This window comes from Mustela putorius, unplaced genomic scaffold, assembly GCF_011764305.1.
Source record: "Mustela putorius furo isolate JIRA1106 unplaced genomic scaffold, ASM1176430v1.1 tig00000281_pilon_pilon_pilon, whole genome shotgun sequence".
Taxonomy (NCBI): domain Eukaryota; kingdom Metazoa; phylum Chordata; class Mammalia; order Carnivora; family Mustelidae; genus Mustela; species Mustela putorius.
Genome location: NW_025421343.1, coordinates 22,265,172 through 22,282,780, shown reverse-complemented (window position 1 = coordinate 22,282,780; position 17,609 = coordinate 22,265,172). Strand labels below are relative to the sequence as shown.

At 43.6% G+C, this 17,609-nt stretch overlaps 1 protein-coding gene across 2 annotated transcripts in view; it reads right to left on the bottom strand.

Moving 5' to 3' along the window:
* SOS1 (SOS Ras/Rac guanine nucleotide exchange factor 1) overlaps nucleotides 1–7,489 on the bottom strand; it is a 145,731-nt gene extending 138,242 nt beyond the window's left edge. The window contains exon 1 of one of the 2 annotated variants that reach the window (XM_004765523.3): nucleotides 6,772–7,489. In XM_004765523.3, the coding sequence (XP_004765580.1) occupies nucleotides 6,772–6,858 (87 nt within the window). In that variant the 5' untranslated portion in view covers nucleotides 6,859–7,489. The remainder of the gene's footprint in view (nucleotides 1–6,771) is intronic. The other variant, XM_004765524.3, reaches the window with a different exon arrangement.
* Nucleotides 7,490–17,609: the final 10,120 nt, after the last annotated feature.

Genomic DNA, 17,609 nt, shown 5'->3' with positions numbered 1-17,609 from the left:
ATAGTTATCCAGGATATATAAAGAACTTTTACAACTCAGTACTAAAAAGAACTCAAAATTTAAAATGGGCAACAGATTTATGCAGCCTGTCCAAAGGAAATAAGAATGGCCAATAAAGGGGCCCCTGGTGGCTCCGTTGATTAAGCGACTTGTCATGATCCCAGGTCATGATCCCATGGTTCCAGGATCGAGCCCTGCATTGGACCCTGCTTCTGGGGGAGCCTGCTTCTCCCTCTCCCTCTGTCTGCCACTCCCCCTGCTTGTGCGCGTGCTCTCTCTCCCTCCTCTCTAATAATAAATAAAATCTTAAAAAAAAAAATATGGCCAATAAGAACATGAAAAGGTGTTCAGTATCAGTCACCAGGATAATGTAAATTAAAGCCACAACCACTACACACCCACCACAGTGGCTACAATTAAAGACTGATAATATTTAATACTGGCAAAGATGTGGAGCAACGGGAACTATGAGAGTTGTTGGTGGAAATATAAAAGATACAAACACTTTGAGAAAAGGTCTGGCAGTTTCTTATAAAACTAAACAGACACTTTATGAGCCATTTCTCCTGGTACTTACCCAAGAGAAATAAAAACACAATCCTACCAAAAAAAAAAAAAAAAAAAACCTTGTATAATAAGAACATTCACGGAAACTTTATTCATAATAGCCCCAAACAGGAAACCTTCCAGGTATCTAACCACTTGACAAACTCTGATACAGTCCGATGACAGAAAAAAAGGACTGAATTTCTGATAAACACAACTTCAAAGCCATACCAAAAATATATGCTGTATGATTCTATTAATATGATGTTCTAAAATAGTTACGATTAATCTATGGTAGGATGATAAAAGATCAGAACAACGTTTGCAAGGACTGATGGACAAGGCACATGAGGGAAATTTCAGGAGTGATAGTAATGTCTGATATCTTGATAGAGGCTTGGGTTGTATTTGTCAAAACTCATTAAATGGTAAAATTAACACTTGTATATTCCACTGCACACAGATTTTACCTAAAAAACAAAAGAACTACAAACAAATACTGAACTCTAGTTAATGACATGAAGTGTTTGGGGGTAAAGTGTACTGATGTTTGTAACTGACTTTGAAATGCATCAAAATGTAAGATGGATTTGTGGATGGAGTGAGGAATGGATAGGCATGTGACAAAATGTAAATTAACATTTACATTTTACATTATTAAAATTGCACATTACTATGTTTGCATAGTAAAATGTAAAATTATAGAATCTAGGTGATGGGTATATGGGTGTCTTACTGTATAATTCTTTCAACTCTTCTGTATATTTGAAACTTTTCATAATAAAATGTTGGGTAAAAAACTTAATCATAAGACAAAAATATTCTAAAATGAAGTGAGAAGTTTTTTCCTATTCTACCCACAGTTGTGATATAAAACACGTTATGAGGAACAGGAGCAATTGTCACTTTTATTCTTTCGCTGAAGCATCCTCACTGCTGTGATTTCTGCACCTCATTACCACTGCTGGATCAGAGTCTTCCTTTCCACTACAACATAAGCCATAATCCTTGTGGATTTCGCCATCATCCATATATATAATACACCGATCCATCATTCAATACACAACTTTGGAGCTCCTAATTGTCTTATTTCTCTCATTCCTGGAATCCTAAAACCCTAAAGTATAATTATCTTCTCCAATCAGAATGCCCTATCTGCTCTCACTACCCTCCTCTTCCAACTCACCAAGATTCCTAGTCCATGGGAACCTTCATTTATACTTCCGTGACCTGCTACTTGTCTTATAGCTTTACCTCCTATCACCTGAAATATTGGTACCCTCTGAGTCCCTACTGCAGCCACCTGCAACCAATTCTTCGGTGCTCCTTTACCTGAACTGACGAGTGCTGCTGGAGGAAATCTCACAACCAGACCAATGAATGCTACTCCAAATTTATGATCTCCACATTCAGGACTGCTCAGCAATTCCTTTCTAATTCACCAGTTGGCTCCTTCTCCACACTCCACAACAGCAATTTCAAAACTTGACCATGCTTCTTAGACTCCTTACTCATACCTCTTTCCTCACTCTATGTCAAGAATCTTACCTCTTGTTTCAACATGAACTCACGGCTCCCCAACCTACAAACCCATCTTTATCTCTTTCCCTCCCATCTCAGAAAAAAAGTATGCCTTCATCTCTGTTAGAGGTAGCATAGCATAGTGTTTAAAAATGCAGACTCTCTTGGGGCACCTGGCTGGCTCAATTAAGCGTCTGGCTCAGGTCATGATCCCAGGGTCCTGGGATTGATCCCCACATCGGGCTCCTGCCCAGCCAAAAGCCCGCTTCTTTCTCTCCCACTCCCCCTGCATGTATCCCCTCTCTTTCTGTCCCTCTTTCTGTCAAATAAATAAATAAAATCTTTTTCTAAAAAAGCCCACAAAACTCTCTAACCAAATTAATCTTTCCAAACTCAGGGGTTTTTTTTGTTCAACAAGTTGCAAATATCTGAGTTGTACAATCTGTTAAATTTTAACCAATGTATATTACCCTGAAACTATCAGCACAATCAAGAAATGAACATAAAAGCCTCTCCTAAAACAACTACTGACCTTTTTGTCACTGTAGATTAGTTTGTAATTTCCAGAATTTTATGTAATTATCCAGCATATACTCTTTTTTGACCTGGCTTTCATTCAGCTTATTTTTGAGATTTAGCCACACTGCTATGTGTTATCAATAATTCATTCCTTTTTATCACCAAGTAGTATTCCAATGTATGGCTATTTCACAATCTGTTTATTCATTCATCTGTTAATGGATACTGGGTTGTTTCCATTTTTTTTTCTCTTTTTTTTTGCTGAATACAGCTGCCACAAATATCCTATATAAATCTTCGTATGGATAAAGGCTTCATCTATGCTTTTTTGAAGTTTTATTTATTTATTTGAGAGAGAAAGAGCGAGGAGAGGTAGAAAGAGACAAGGACTCTCAAGCCCACTCTGCACTGAGCTTAGAGCCTGTCAAGGGGCTCGATCTCATGATTATCAGATCAAAACCTGAGCTGAAACCAAGAGTCAGACACTTAGGTACCCCAAGCCTTCATCCATTCATTCTTAAGGCTTTACTTACACCCCTGGAAGTCCCAAATCTGCAGTGACTGATACCAAAAACACAACTGCCAGCTTGACAAGCCCACTCGGATAAGGCAAAAGGACTTAAATCAACGTGTTCCAAGCTCGTGCTTTTATGCCACTCTCTTCACCTTCAACAGCTTCTCCTCCATTCTCTGTCCTGATTAAGGCAATACAAACCAGAAACTTAGGACTCTTTCGGCCTTCTTACTTACCATTTGCCCTACTCACTCACTGGGTTACTCAGTCCTGCCAATTCTACCTTTAAACATCTCTCAAAATCCATCCCTACATGTCCATCCTAGTTCAAATGCACCCTTAATTCAAACACGTATCATCTCTTGGCTGGACTGTTAAACTAGCCTTCTAACTTTTCTCCTTACCTCAGGTCATTTTTCTCCAATCCAATTTCTATTCTATGGCCAAAGTCAATTTTCTAAAATTCCAATCTGATGTTACTCACCTATTCCTCAATGACTTTCATCCCCTCAAGATAAAATTCAAACTCTTTAGCTTAACATTCAAAAAATTCTCTATAAACCAGATTCCTCTCCAAACACATCCTCTGCCACTTTCCACCCTGTTCTAACTTGGTCATTTCTGGATGATGTCATTTACCTTTTAATCCCTAGTGCCAAGGGCATTACCTGGTCTGTAGTAAGCATGACATATTTGTGCAATAGGTAAGACAGGACTTAGACTGATGTAGTGAGACATTCTGAGCATAGTCAGGAAAAGCAGTTGTCCAGTCTGGCTGAGACATACAGAATATGAAAGATTATGGTAGGCAATCCAGTCAGAAAGGCAGGCTGAAGCCCGATCACCGATCAAGATCATCCACGCTAAGGACTGTGCACTTCATCCTACACCCTCAAAATACATCAATCGTTCTCTTTTTATTTTTGTTTTGATACAGTGGTCTGGGAAAGAGGACTCAGAGTAGAAGGTAACAGATTAGATGTCAAAGGGAAATAAATCTATGTTTATTGTGTTATATGCTCTGCCGGGGTATGGACAGTAATGTAAAGGAGAGAAGTCAGAGATGACTCCAAAGTTTTGAACCAAATAACATAATTAAGCCATTAATCAAGAGGAATTTTTTTTTTAATGGTCAGTGGAGGCAGAGACAGGTGATGGTTTTAGTTGGGATATTACTTCACCCATCCATTCAAACATAAGTGGCTACTAGGTAGGTGTCAGGGACTGCTGCCTAAAGGATGAAAAGAGGGTAAAATACTATTCCTTTTCTCAAGGACCATCGAATCTAGTTGAGGGATGGGGAAGACAAGTTAATAGGAACTTACAATTCATTGTTAAGTGCTACGGTTTGGGACTAAAAGAAAATAAAAACGATCCAACTCAGCCCTGAGGATTTGAGAAAACACTGAGGTCAAATCAGCGTTAGGCCGGACAAAGGGCAGTTCAGGTAAAGGGAGTAACATGACGACAGAACCTCAGGTAAAACAACACAAGATGGGCACATCTGCAAATAATAAAGGAAGTCTAAAGGAAGAGTTCAAGATAAGGAGATGTCCATATGGAATGTCTAGCAGGCAGCTGAAAATGCAGGTTCTGAGAGCGAACAAGAGCACATCTAGATATGCAATATATTTTCAACCTCATCATAGGTGCCTTCGAGTCCTCATCAGTGGCTATCTCAAAAAAGAATTGGAAGAACCTTTCTTATCAGCTACATTGTGTACACTTCCACCTCCCCCCAGCACTTCTGTCCTGCATGGGCATCTCTGTTTCAAGTTGAAACTGTTTTATGTAAATAGGTCACAAGGACTGGCAGGGACTGTGGTGAACTGGAGATGGACGCCCGAGCTGAAGAGGAAAGCTTTCACTCAGCTCCAGCAGTTCACTGTCTTGCCCAATGTGGAGAGATCTTCCCATTCTTCAAGAAAAACCAAAAATTCGGATTTTATGTGATATCTCTCACTTTTAAATACTGGCAACTAATTACATTAAAAGTCTGTAAAACAGCACCTTGCCAGCCAAACAAAATGCTTCTGTGGAAAGATATCAGCAAGGGCCACCAATGTGGCAGAGTTGGACCTGGTCTGCCAACTCCTACAATGCTCTTTCTACCACTTCACAGTTACCCTCAACTAAAAGTATCTTGATGGTTCCCTGGGACAGGAGCTGTTTGCTACTAAACAAAACAGCCCCAAACTGAGTGTTTTATGAGTTCTTTTGTATGTTCTCAACAATTTTTCTCTCTTCCCCACTCCACTCCACCTCCATCACTCCCAGGCTTGTAACATGACTGAGACCTCCTACTCCCCTATTATCAGCTAAGATGCCAAGCTTGCAGGTAAAGCAAAAGTGAAAAAAAAAAAAAAAAAGTGAGAGCCCTGACGGGATTTCTAATAAATAAAGTATAAAAGGAAGATGACATCTCTTTGGTCTTCTTAGAAAACAACATCACAGAGATGTTTGTTACTTACTCAGACACTTAAGGAAAAAAGTCAGTAACTTTTATAAAAAAAAAAAAAAAGAGCAAATCCTGCTAACACACTAGTTTCCACTGTAGTCTCCAAGGATCTTGGGGGTGGGGGAGAGGAGGGCAAAAGGGAAAGTAAAAGTTGCTGGCCTTTGGGAAACATCAGGCACCTTTTAAGGCACAGTTTTTAAAAGTACAAATGTTTAGAACAAAAGGTATGCCACAATCTCAACTTTTGGTAGAAGGAAAAATATAGCCTAATAACATAAAACATTCTTTGAGCAACAAGAAATTGGGATTAAGAAACACTACGAGAGTAAAGCAATCTCTGTATTTACAAGAAAAGGTAAAAGGGAAACAAAAAACACCGTTTTAATGTTCATTCACACACACCAGTTTCTGACGTTTTAATGTATATACTAACTCACAGTGCGGCTTTAGAAACTTTTAAAATGTAGCAGTATTTCCTAAATGTACTAAAACATTTAAAAGCCCAGATGATGGAGTATACAACTTTAGGTAACAATGTGGCAAACGTCAAGAAACACAGAATGGCTAAAAATTCAAACCAACAAAACAAAAGATAGTACCAAGATTCTCAAACTCTAGGGGGCAAAAACAAACAAACAAACCAACCAAACCAAAAAAGTGGCATGTGCACCCGCCCCTGTTAACCAGAGTAGTGGGGAAATTCAGGGGAATGAAGAGTGATTACAGAGGGCGAGCGAAGCAGGCCATGTTCCTGCTGGCAAGCGAGCTCTGCAATTACTTAAAGCAAGCGTTATGGCTAGAGCATTCTCGAGCCCACTAAAGCCAGCATACTGGACACCTAAAACCGGAGGCTGACAGCAGCTTCAGGGTAAGACCGAGAAGGCGGAAAAGTGGCCTGCTTTGACCTCCACTGAAAACTGAGCCTCCTCCAACTCTGGTCTCGGAATCAGGGGCAGGACATGAGCCTCTCAGAGGTTGGATGATTCGGACAAACTCTGCCGGGCTCCCTGCGGCCTTCCCACACACCGGGTGAATGTCAACACCGAGCCAGCGAAGTGTGCGGGAACCTCTCAGTGTGCGCCGTCCTTTCTGGGAGGCGGCGAGACCGGGAAGAAAGACGGCCCTGCGCGCGCCCCGCCTCCCCAGCCCTTTCCCGGCCCCGCGCCCTCGCAGGGGCTGCAAGCCGGGAAGCGGGGTCCCGCGGGCTCCTCACCTTTTTCAGCGCCGGCACCAGCAGCCCCCGCCACTTGGGTGCGTTCTCCTCGCTGAAAAACTCGTACGGCAGCTGCTGCGCCTGCATGGTGCCCCCGGGGCGCCTCTGGGCGGGGAGAGGGGCGGCGGCGGCGGCCGGGCCGGGGAGCCGCGAGAGGGCGAGCTCGCAGCACCGAACAGGGCCGCGGCCCCACCGGACGGCCCGGCCCCCTCGGGGCGCCGCGCGGCCGGGCTAGCCTTGGAGAGGGGGCTGAGGGGCGAGGCCCGCGCCCGGCCACCCACCCGACACGGGTACCAGCCGTGGATAGCGAACGCAGCCCGCAGGCGGCGGCGGCGGCATCCCGCACCACCACCCCGGGGCCGGGCCCCCCACCCCTCCCCGGCCCGCCGGCGCCGCCCCGGGCTGCCCTCCGCCGCGGCCGCCGCCCGCCGGGGCTACGCTCCCGGGCCCGGCCTGGCCCAGCGGCACAGCCGGCGGCTGGGGGGGGAGGGCGTGTGGAGGGACCCTTCTGCTGCGGCTCCCGCTCCGCGCAGCGGGGACCCCGAAACGCGAGCGGCCCGGGGCGGAGCGGGGCCGGGGTGTAGCGGGGGAGGGGAAAGGCCCGAGGTCGTCGTTGGAGTATCTGGCTGGCCAGAGGTGCCGCCGCGGCCGCCGCCGACGCCGGTGTAGCGCTCGAGCTTCCTACTAGCGAACTGAACCTGCTCGCTACTGAGCATGCGCCGCCGAGCAGGGCCGGTTCGCTCCGGGTTTTCCGGCTCCCCGGCGAAGGAGGAGGGAAGCGAGAGTGAGGGAGGGCGCCCCCGAGGACTGCAGGGGCGGAGCGAAGCGGCCCCAAGAAGTCGAACCCTGGCCTGCGGGGTGGGGTGCGAGCTATCGAGAAGCGGCCCCCATTGTGTGGTTGGGCTGCGAGAGATCCCACCTCTCTCTTGGGAGTCCCTGGGCCTTTAGTTTTGGAAAGGGGCGTGTGTGTGTGTGTGTGTGTGTGTGTGTGTGTGTGCGCGCGCGCGCGCGCGCGCGCGTGTGTGTGTGTGTGTGTGTGTGTACTTTGTTCCTGAACATGAAGATAAGAACTGCTCAGAGCATGCAATGTATAGTAAACAGACTGGACAAAAGATAGGTGCCTTTCTCACGAAACCTACTGCTCAATATTTATCGGATAATAGAAGTGATTGCAGTATTTCTGATCGGTCTTTCCACCAAGAATTATCACCAAGAATAAAATGCGTACCTGCAGTATAGATTTTGTGTGTGCGTTTCAAGTTCAATATGCTCATCTTTCTAACCCACTTAGCTTGGAACTCCAATAATCACTTAACTCAGTGGAAACTGAAACCTCTTCCGCAGCTCCCGGGTCCCAGAACATTTCACTCATGCCCCTCTCAGGGCATTTAGTTTATCTGTTCTGTAATCTCTCTTGGCTCTTTGAACTAGATAGCAAACTCCTGGAAGGCAGATCTTTTTCACTAAGGGCTCTACAAGTAAATAAGTACTTCATGAACGTTTGTAGAGTGCTACAGGAGCCTTATCTACCAACTATTCATCTCAGGGACCCAGGTGTTTAACAGTGGCACTGTGTGGCTGGTCCTCACAGTTTACCATTGCGCACTTTCTGAGCATAATCTCATTTAGTCCCACAGCAATCCTATTTTCATTTCACAGAGGAGACAGTTGAGAGAAATAGCCTTGGTTGAAGTTGATATTGTACCCTGCTATTCCAGAGAACAAAAACCAGGATCACATAGATGAAAATGTTTAAGCAGTGTTAGTGTTTTGCAATCTCTACAACACTTCTTTGCGAATCTCTTGGAAAAGTCTTGGGTCCTTCCCTTTTAAAATGTACCCACATGATTTACATCTTAATATCCTTCATACTCAAGTATTCAGAATGACATTTCGAAACATCCATACATCTTCTGAGTAAGATGCTATAGAGGAACCACAGCTTTGAGAGGAGTTGGGGTCAGGAGAAGAGATCTCAGAGGAAAGCAGGCGTCCTCACTCAACCATCTTCAAATACCTGATATCAAAGGACTGATACAGAAAAATCATACACGTGATGGGGTTTGTGTGATTTTAAACGACTGAACTAAGATGAAGCCTCTGGCCCAGATTATTCATTGGCTTCCCATTGCTCTTAGAATACATTAAGAAAAAAAAAAGATTCATTTATTTGAGATAGAGAACATGCAGAGGAAGGGCAGAAGGAGAGGCAGTGAGAATCTTAACCAGACTGCCTGCTAAGCACAGAGCCTCAGCGGGGCTCCACCCAGACATCACGACCTCAGCCAAGAGTCGCCTGCTGGTTATTTTACGATGACCCACCCAGGCGCCCCCATCCCCCGCCCCAGAATACTTTCCAAAAACTTCTTAGCATGACCCACAAAGTCTGCATCTGACTCCTGTTTACATTGTCAACCTTTTCTTTCCATTCTCCCCCGTGGCTCACCACACTCTAGTCACCACACTCTGGTCTTCTGTCTATTCCTAGAAAACACCAACCTCTTTCCTGCCTCAGGAGCTTTGCCATTCCTTCAGTCTGAAACTCACTCTGCTCCTAACTGTTCACTTGGCTGGTTAGAAACGTCATCACCTCCAAGAGGCCTCTGATCACGCTAAGTTGTTCCCACCTGTATGTTTCTAACACAAACCTTATTTCCTTGCTAGCATCAAGGCCATGAGAATGTATTCCAAGAGATGAATCTACTTCATCATTGAATCCCCAGGACCTACAGTTTTTGGTACACGGGTGCTCAATAAATGCATTTGAAGGAATTAAAGTTGGAGGAAACTTCAAAGAAGACTATCTAATCACGGGTGTCTCAGGAAACAGATGATCTTCAGGGTCGTGCAAATAAAAACCGTACATCCGTTCACTTGGGACATCGGGGTTAATGGGTTGGATTTGATGACCTCCGAGGTCCCCTACAACTTGGTAGTCTGACTGCACAGTAAGCAAGCCCTGGAAACACGGATTACGGCCCGGCATGGGCACGCTTAGCGGCCAGGGCAGGTTTTCACTAGTTCAGACGTTTTGGCCGCAGACCGAGAGCAAGCAGCTGGAGGAAAACTGCAATCGAGAGGCTCGACGCTTCTCAGCTGAGAGACCTAAGGGGCGTGGTTCTGGGCTCGGCTCCGCTAAAGTCAGGGAGCAATCGAGCCCCTCAACACCGTTTGCTTTGATCTCTTGGCACAAATCAAAACCCCTTATGGGCGTGCAGCGGTATAAGACAACCGTGGCGGACTCAAATGCGTTAGTGGAGACGTGAAAACTCCCCGGTACCCTCAGCGCGAACCGCCGACAGTTGCCAGCAGAAGCGCAGGCGCAGACGTCCTCTTCACGCCCCTCCTCAGCTCTAATGAGCCTGGAGCCAGAGCGGACGTGACGCACGGGGGCGCGCCCAGACCAGCTAGTCGAGGTCCGAGTAGGTCGCGTCCAGGAGGGCTAGCCGAGTTCGAGAGCGTCGCGACGGAACCCGGGCGGAGGGGAAGGGGGCGGGGAGGGCATTTGGTCCTGCGGTGCGCCTCCTGCAGGTGGTAGTGCTTTTTCCCTGCGTCGCCTCCGGACGCAGCGACAGGGTTCCCTGCGTGTCTGTGGCTACAATTATCTTACCGAAGCAAACTTCAGGTCTAGTTACTCCCTGTTCAAGAGCCTTCACCGCCGTCCCAGGATAAAGTCCAAAGTCCTTAGTCTGGTATTCATGACCTTGCACAATCAAGCTACCACTTATCTTTCCAGCTCTATCTCACTTAAAGTGAACTACTTTTTACCTCCTGTTAACCCATCATTTTCTCTTTTTCCTGCCTATGCTGTTCCGTCTGCCCTGTACGCCCATTACCGTTTTTTCTTTTCAATCCCACCTGCCACAGCTTTACCGCATCTCCCATCTGCGCACTCTCCGAGGAACTCTTCCACGCTCCTGCACCCACCTCGAATGTCACCTTCTCTCTGAAGTCTTTCTCAGTCCCCATTCAGGATTCTTTCCCTTAAACTTCAGAGCCCAGTAGGCATAAGAAACAGCGGTTTCAGCCACCAGCAGAATCAAACTCCTCTTCCAGCAGCATATCCTCCCGTCATCCCTCCTCACCCTTTCTTCCCAACCCCTGCTTCCAATTCCACTTCTTCAAATAGCATGTCCCTAGAAACTACCACAGAGAAAACAGTGACTAATAAAGCCACTGGATACCCACCCTTTATCACCTTTAGTTACGACTTTGATTTCTTCCCCCTGCTTCTCTCTCTCTCTCTCATTCTCTCTGTCAAAGATGGTGGGGAACAAGGTAGGTACAGTTAAAAGAAATGATCAGAAGCTCTCCAAGATATGTGGGACTGTTCCTGGCACTTGTTTTTTAAGATCCTCGTGGAGTCTAGTTTTTTGCAGAAGTCTCTTTCCAGTTGATTCAAGTTGTAATGGCACCTCAAACTCATTGCATCCCAATGCCGTGCAACTTTACTCAAATTCCCAGCGGAGTTTGTCATAATATTTGGCTATTTCTTTTCTTAAGAGATGCCTTATTTTTTCTTTTTCTTTTTTAAAAGATTTTATTTATTTATAAATAAAGAGATCACAAGTAGGCAGAGAGGCAGGCAGAGAGAGAGGGGGAAGCAGGCTCCCTGCTGAGCAGAGAGCCTGATGTGGGGCTCCACTGGGGCTGGATTCCAGGACTCTGGGATTATGACCTGAGCCAAAGGCAGAGGCTTTAACCCACTGAGCCACCCAGGTGCCCGTGGTTAACTATTTCTAAAATGTATATGGAATAACAAACAAAACAAAACAAAACCCTGTTCTATGGAAGAATGAGTTAGGGAAACTTACAAAATATGAAGATTTATTACATAGCTGGAATAATTAAAACAATGTGGTGTTAGCATAGGAACAGACAACCAACCAATGGATCAATAAAGAGCCATATATACAGAAACTTGATTTATGACATGGCGCCACTGCAGATGATTGGGGAAGGGATATACTGCTCAATAGATGAAATATGGATAATTGATAAATACATACAGAAAAAAATGAAGTTCTGTCCCCAACTCATGCCCTGCACAAAACAATCCCACCTGGATGAAATAATTAAATGTAAAAAAAAACTATGAGAAGAAAATATGGGATATTTTTATGAGCTCAAAGTAGGAAGAAAAATTTTTTAATGTTTTTTTCCCTCAGATTTTTATTTATTTATTTATTTATTTGTTTATTTATCAGAGAGAAAGAAAGAGCCCAAGCAGGAGGAGCGGCAGGCTCCCTGCTGAGCCACAACTCCGATGTGGGACTCCATCCCACTACCCTGGGATCGTGACCTGAGCCAGAGGCAGGCACATAATCAACTGAGTCACCCAGGTATCCCAATAGGAAAAAAATTCTTAAATAAGACACAAAAAAATACAAACCATAAATTTAAAATTTGATAAATTTGACATCATGAAAATTAAGAATTTCTGTAAATCCAAACATACCATTAAGAAGTGAAAGGACAAGAGGTGCCCGGCTGGCTCAGTTGGTGGAGCATGGGTGTCTTGATCTCCTGGCTGAAAAATGAGTTGGAGACCCATGTCAAGTGTAGAGTTTACTTTAAAAAAAAAAAAAAAAAAAAAGTGAAAGGACAGCGATCAAGTAAGAGAAAGCAGTTGCAATTCACATTACCAAAAATGAATTCTTATTCAGAACATGTAGTTTACTTTACTGGAAATAACAATGGCTACATATTCACCTCATTACTAATCAGGGAAATTCAAGTTAAAACCACAGTGAAATACTTTGTCATACCCACTGAATTCACAAAAATTTAGAAGCCGAAGGATCCCAAGCTTTGGTAAAGCTTTTGAAACAAAGCAATTGAAATTCTGAACTATGGCATTGTGAAAATAAATGAGTACCCAACTTCAGATAACTAGTTCTTAAAAGATGAACATGAACATGTCCTGTATAAACTAGCATGGATATATTCCCACAGCATATGTATTCCAGAGGAAGTTCCTCACTAAATTGTTTGTAATAACATAAACAGTCAAATGGGTAAACAAATTGTGGAATACTAGACACCAGCAAAAATGAATGAACGACAGTCGTACACATTCCTATAGACTGAATAGTTTATGTTCCCTTCAAAATTCATATGTTGAATCTTAATTTCCATTGCGATGATATTTGAAGGTTGGATTTTTGGGAAGTGATTAGATCCTGAGGGTGGAGGCTTTATGAATAAGATTAGTCCTAAAATAAAAGAGATCCCAGAAAGATCCCTTATTCCACCAGGTGAGAACGAGAGAGAAGATAGTTATCTGTGGACCAGAAAGCTGGCTTTCACCTGCCAGCACCTGGATCTTTGACTTGCCAGCTTCCAGAACCATGAGAAATACATTTCCGTTGTTTGAAAGCCACCCAATATGGTTATATTATATTATAACAGTCCAAACGAACTAAGGCACACATCAACACAGATGAATCTTTTTAAAAAAATAACACTGATAATATAGAAATGTGCTTTGTGAATTTCCAGCAGGGGGAAAACACTGAGAAAGACACAGAAAACTACCACTGTGTGATTCATTACATACAATGCAAATAACAACAACAACCAAATAGAACTGAGCTGCATGTTATTTATTGTAATGTCCAACCTGCAAGATGGCCCAACGCAACATACCTCCTGCTATTCTTGTCCTGGTATAGACACCACTCCCACATTGAATAGACAATCCTGTTCAGTAGTCAATCCACAAAATAGGACTGTGAAGAAATTATATAGGTGGCTTCTGAAGCTCTTAAAAAACATTGTGATTTTAGGGACACCTGGGTGGCTCAGTCGGTTGAGCCGCTGCCTTCAGCTTGGGTCATGATCCCAGGTTCTTGGGATGGAGTCCCACATGGGGCTCCTTGCTGGGCAGGGAGCCTGCTTCTCTTTCCACCTCTGCCTGCCTGTGCAAGCGCTTGCTCACGCGCTCTCTCTCCCTCTCCCTGACAAATAAATAAATAAAATCTTAAAAAAAAAAAAAAAGACATTGCGACTTTAGTGTATCTCCTCTCTCTCTCTCTCTCTCTCTCAAATTTCACATTCTGAAAGGAGCCACTACTGTTTTGTGAAAACACTCAAGCCGCCCTACAGAGAAGCCCATATTGAGAGGAACCGTGGCCTCCTGCCACCAGCACGTGAATGAACCATCTTGGAAACAGATCCCTCAGCCTCACTCAGACCTTCAGATAACTGAAATCTGTTGAATATTTTGACTGCAACTTTTCAGAGATTTTGAGCCAGAGCCACTCAGATAGTCCATTTCTAAACCCTCAATTCTCAAAAATTGTGAGATAATAGATGTGTGTTGTTTTAAGCTGCTAAGTTTTGGGATAATGTGTTAAGCAATATTAGAAACTAATATTTTTATGGATCCATACACAAATGGCAAAATCGTAACAAAGTATTAAATTAATAACAAATTCATAAAGGGGTTATGAAGAATATAAAGGTATGAAGAGATCTTTAAGACATATTGTCAATTGCAGGAAAAAATATAGTATAGAAAATTGTTTATAATTGGGAAGGTTTTATATAAGGATTAACTGAGATACTGGTAAGGTTCTGTTTCTAACCTGAGTAGTATATACACACATCTTTGTCTTATTATTTTATTTTTTAAAATATTTTATTTATTGTTTGACGGAGAGAGACCCAGCAAGAGAGGGAAGACAAACAGGGGCAGTGGGAGAGGGAGAAGCAGGCTACCCACCGAGAGGGGAGCCCGATGTGGGGCTCGATCCCATGAGCCTTGGGATCATGACCTGAGCTGAAGGCAGACATTTAACAACTGAGCCACCCAGGCACTCCAGTCTTATTATTTAAAAAAAAATTTTTTTAATGTTATTTATTTATTTATTTATTTATTTGAGAGAGAGAGAGAGAGAGACAGCGAGAGAGGGAACACAAGCAGGGGAGTGGGAGAAGGAGAAGCAGGCTTCCCATGGAACAGGGAACCCGATGCGGGGCCAGATCCCAAGACCCTGGGATCATGACCTGAGCCAAAGGCAGATGCTTAATGACTGAACCACCCAGGTGCCCCTTATTATTTTAAAATTTAAACACATACACTCTTTTTTGTATGTATGTTACAAACACATGCTACACACAAAGGAGGGTTGATGATATAATGGGCAAATATTTAGAGAGCCGAGTGAACTCATAAACAATTGTGAATGGGACTGTGATAGTCTCAGAAATGCACTTAAAAATAAAATCTACCTGCTCTTAACTATAGATCAGAGTTGGAAGAGGCTAGAAGTAAGCACAAGTAGACAGCAATTTAGAGTCAACCCATCCATACAGGCTGACAGTTTCGCTTTTCTGCTCTTCTCCCCATCAACAAAAAATGAACATTTCCAAAGTTTCTCAATCTCGAATACGAAAGGTCAGAGATGCCACCGGAGAGAGAAAATAAGAGCTACTCAGATCAGCCAACTCAGTCCTTTAATGGCTCTTTGTTGCCTTAAGCAAATTACTTAATACCTATTTTAACAACTTGCATAATTTGTTTCCAGAGGAAACCCATCAGCTAAGCACGCACTGTTTCGGGGTTGCAACATCTGAATAGGATGAACCATGATATGTAATTGAAAGATACTCAAAGGTTAATTTTTTTAAAAGATTGCATTTATTTATTTATTAGAGAGAGAGAGAGAGAGAGAGAGAGACCGTGCGCGCGTGCGCGCGCATGTGGGGGAGGGGCAGGGGAGGGCTGAATGCAGGGCTCCATCCTATCTACGAGATCTTGTCCTGAGCCAAAAACAAGAGTCCGACGCTTAACCAACTGAGCCACCCAGGCGCCCGTCAAAGGTTCGTATTTAAAATCATTTGGCATTTTAAGTTTCAAATAAGTAGTATATTCAAGTGATTCAAAAAATGTGTTTTTTTAACCCTGCCCACCAGCTGTAGTGCTTCTACCAATTCCCTAACAGGTAATGATTATTATCAGTGTCTTATTTATTCTTCCAGAGATTCTCCATACAAAAACAAGCAAGCACAAATACATTTTTTTTAAACAGAAAAGTTTCCAAGTAGGGGTACAGGGGTGCTCAGTGGGCTAAAGCCTCTGCCTTCGGCTCAGATCATGATCTCAAGGTCCTGGGATCGAGCTCAGCTTCGTTTGGGCTCTCTGCTCAGTGGAGAGCCTGCTTCCCCCCTCTCTCTGCCTGCCTCTCTGCCTACTTGTGATCTCTCTCTCTCTCTGTCAAATAAATAAATTAAATATTAAAAAAGAAAGAAAGAAAACTTTCCAAGTAGTCTCAGAAACTTTCTTCTGAAGAAGAAGCTTTTTCAAAAACTTTTCACAGAAAAGTTTCAAAAACAGTGGAAGCGTTCCTTCCCATCTATCTTTCATGTAGATTCACCAATTTTTTTTAACATTTTATTTATTTATTTGACAGAGTGAGAGATGACAAGTAGGCAGAGAGGCCAGCAGAGAGAGAGGAGAAAGCAGGAGGAGAGAGGAGGAAGCAGGCTCTCTGCTCAGGCTCTCTGCTCAGCAGAGATGCGGGGCTCGATCCCAGAACCCTGAGATCATGACCTGAGCCGAAGGCAGAGGCTTAACCCACTGAGCCACCCAGGCACCCCTAGATTCACCAATTTTTAAGGTATTGCCATATTTGCATTACCATTTACTGTCTCTGTCTTTGTCTCTGTCCTTGTCTATACACACACACACACACACACACACACACAAAGTATGTGTGTATATTTCTTCAGAATTATTTGCATACATCATCCCCTTTGCCCCAAACATTTCAGTGAGTCTGTGTGCATTTCCTAAGAACAAGGATTTTCATTTGCATCATCATAGTAAAATTATTAAATTCAGAAAACTAACAATGATACAATACTACTCTCTAATCTCCAGACCGTTTCAAATTTCATCAATTGTCTCAACAGCTTTTGCTATAGAGACTGCTTTTCTTGGTCAAGATCATTTACTGCATTCAAATTTTAGGGCTCCTCAGTCTCTTCTATCTGGAGCAGTTCCTCAGTCTTTGCCTTTTCTGGTGTTGACATTTAAGAGGACAGGCCATTTAGTTTCATATTGTTCCTCAGCGTGAGTTTGTTTGAGGTTCTCCCATGATAAGATGTAGGTTTTGCTTTTTGGCAGGAACAGTACGTAAGTAATGTGTCCTTCTGAGAGTGTCATATCAGGGGGCCCATGATGACAGTTTCTTTCATCATTGGTGATGCTAACATTGATTACTTGGTTAAGGTGGAGGCAGCCAAATTTCTCCAATGTAAAGTTATTTTTAGCCTTTGTAATTAACTATCAACTTGTACAAATATACGCTATTTTTTAAAAACAGCTTTATTCAAATGTAGTTCACATCCTGTGCAATTCACCCACTAAAAGTGTTCAAATCGGGGTGCTAGGTGGCCTAACTCCAGGTTTCAGCTCAGGACATGATCTCAGGGTTGTGAGATTGAGCCCCATACTGGGTTCCGCGCTGAGTCCGGAGTCTGTTTGAGATTATTTCTCTCCCTCTCCCTCTCCTCCACCCCCCACCCGTGTTCTGCCCTCTGTCTCTTTAAAATAAATAAATAAAATAAATAAATAAATAAATAAAATAATAACACTTTAAAGTGTTCAAATCAATGGTTTTCAGTACAGTCACACACTTGTGCAACCATCGTCATGATCAATTTTGGAATATTTTCATCACCCCCCCCCAAAAAAACTGCATATCCATTAGAGTCATTCTTCATTTCTCCCCAACCTCCCCCAGCTTCAGGCAATGACTAACCTACTTACAGCGTCCGTAAACTTGCCTATTCCAGAGACATAAATGGAAGCATACAGTATGCGGTCTTTG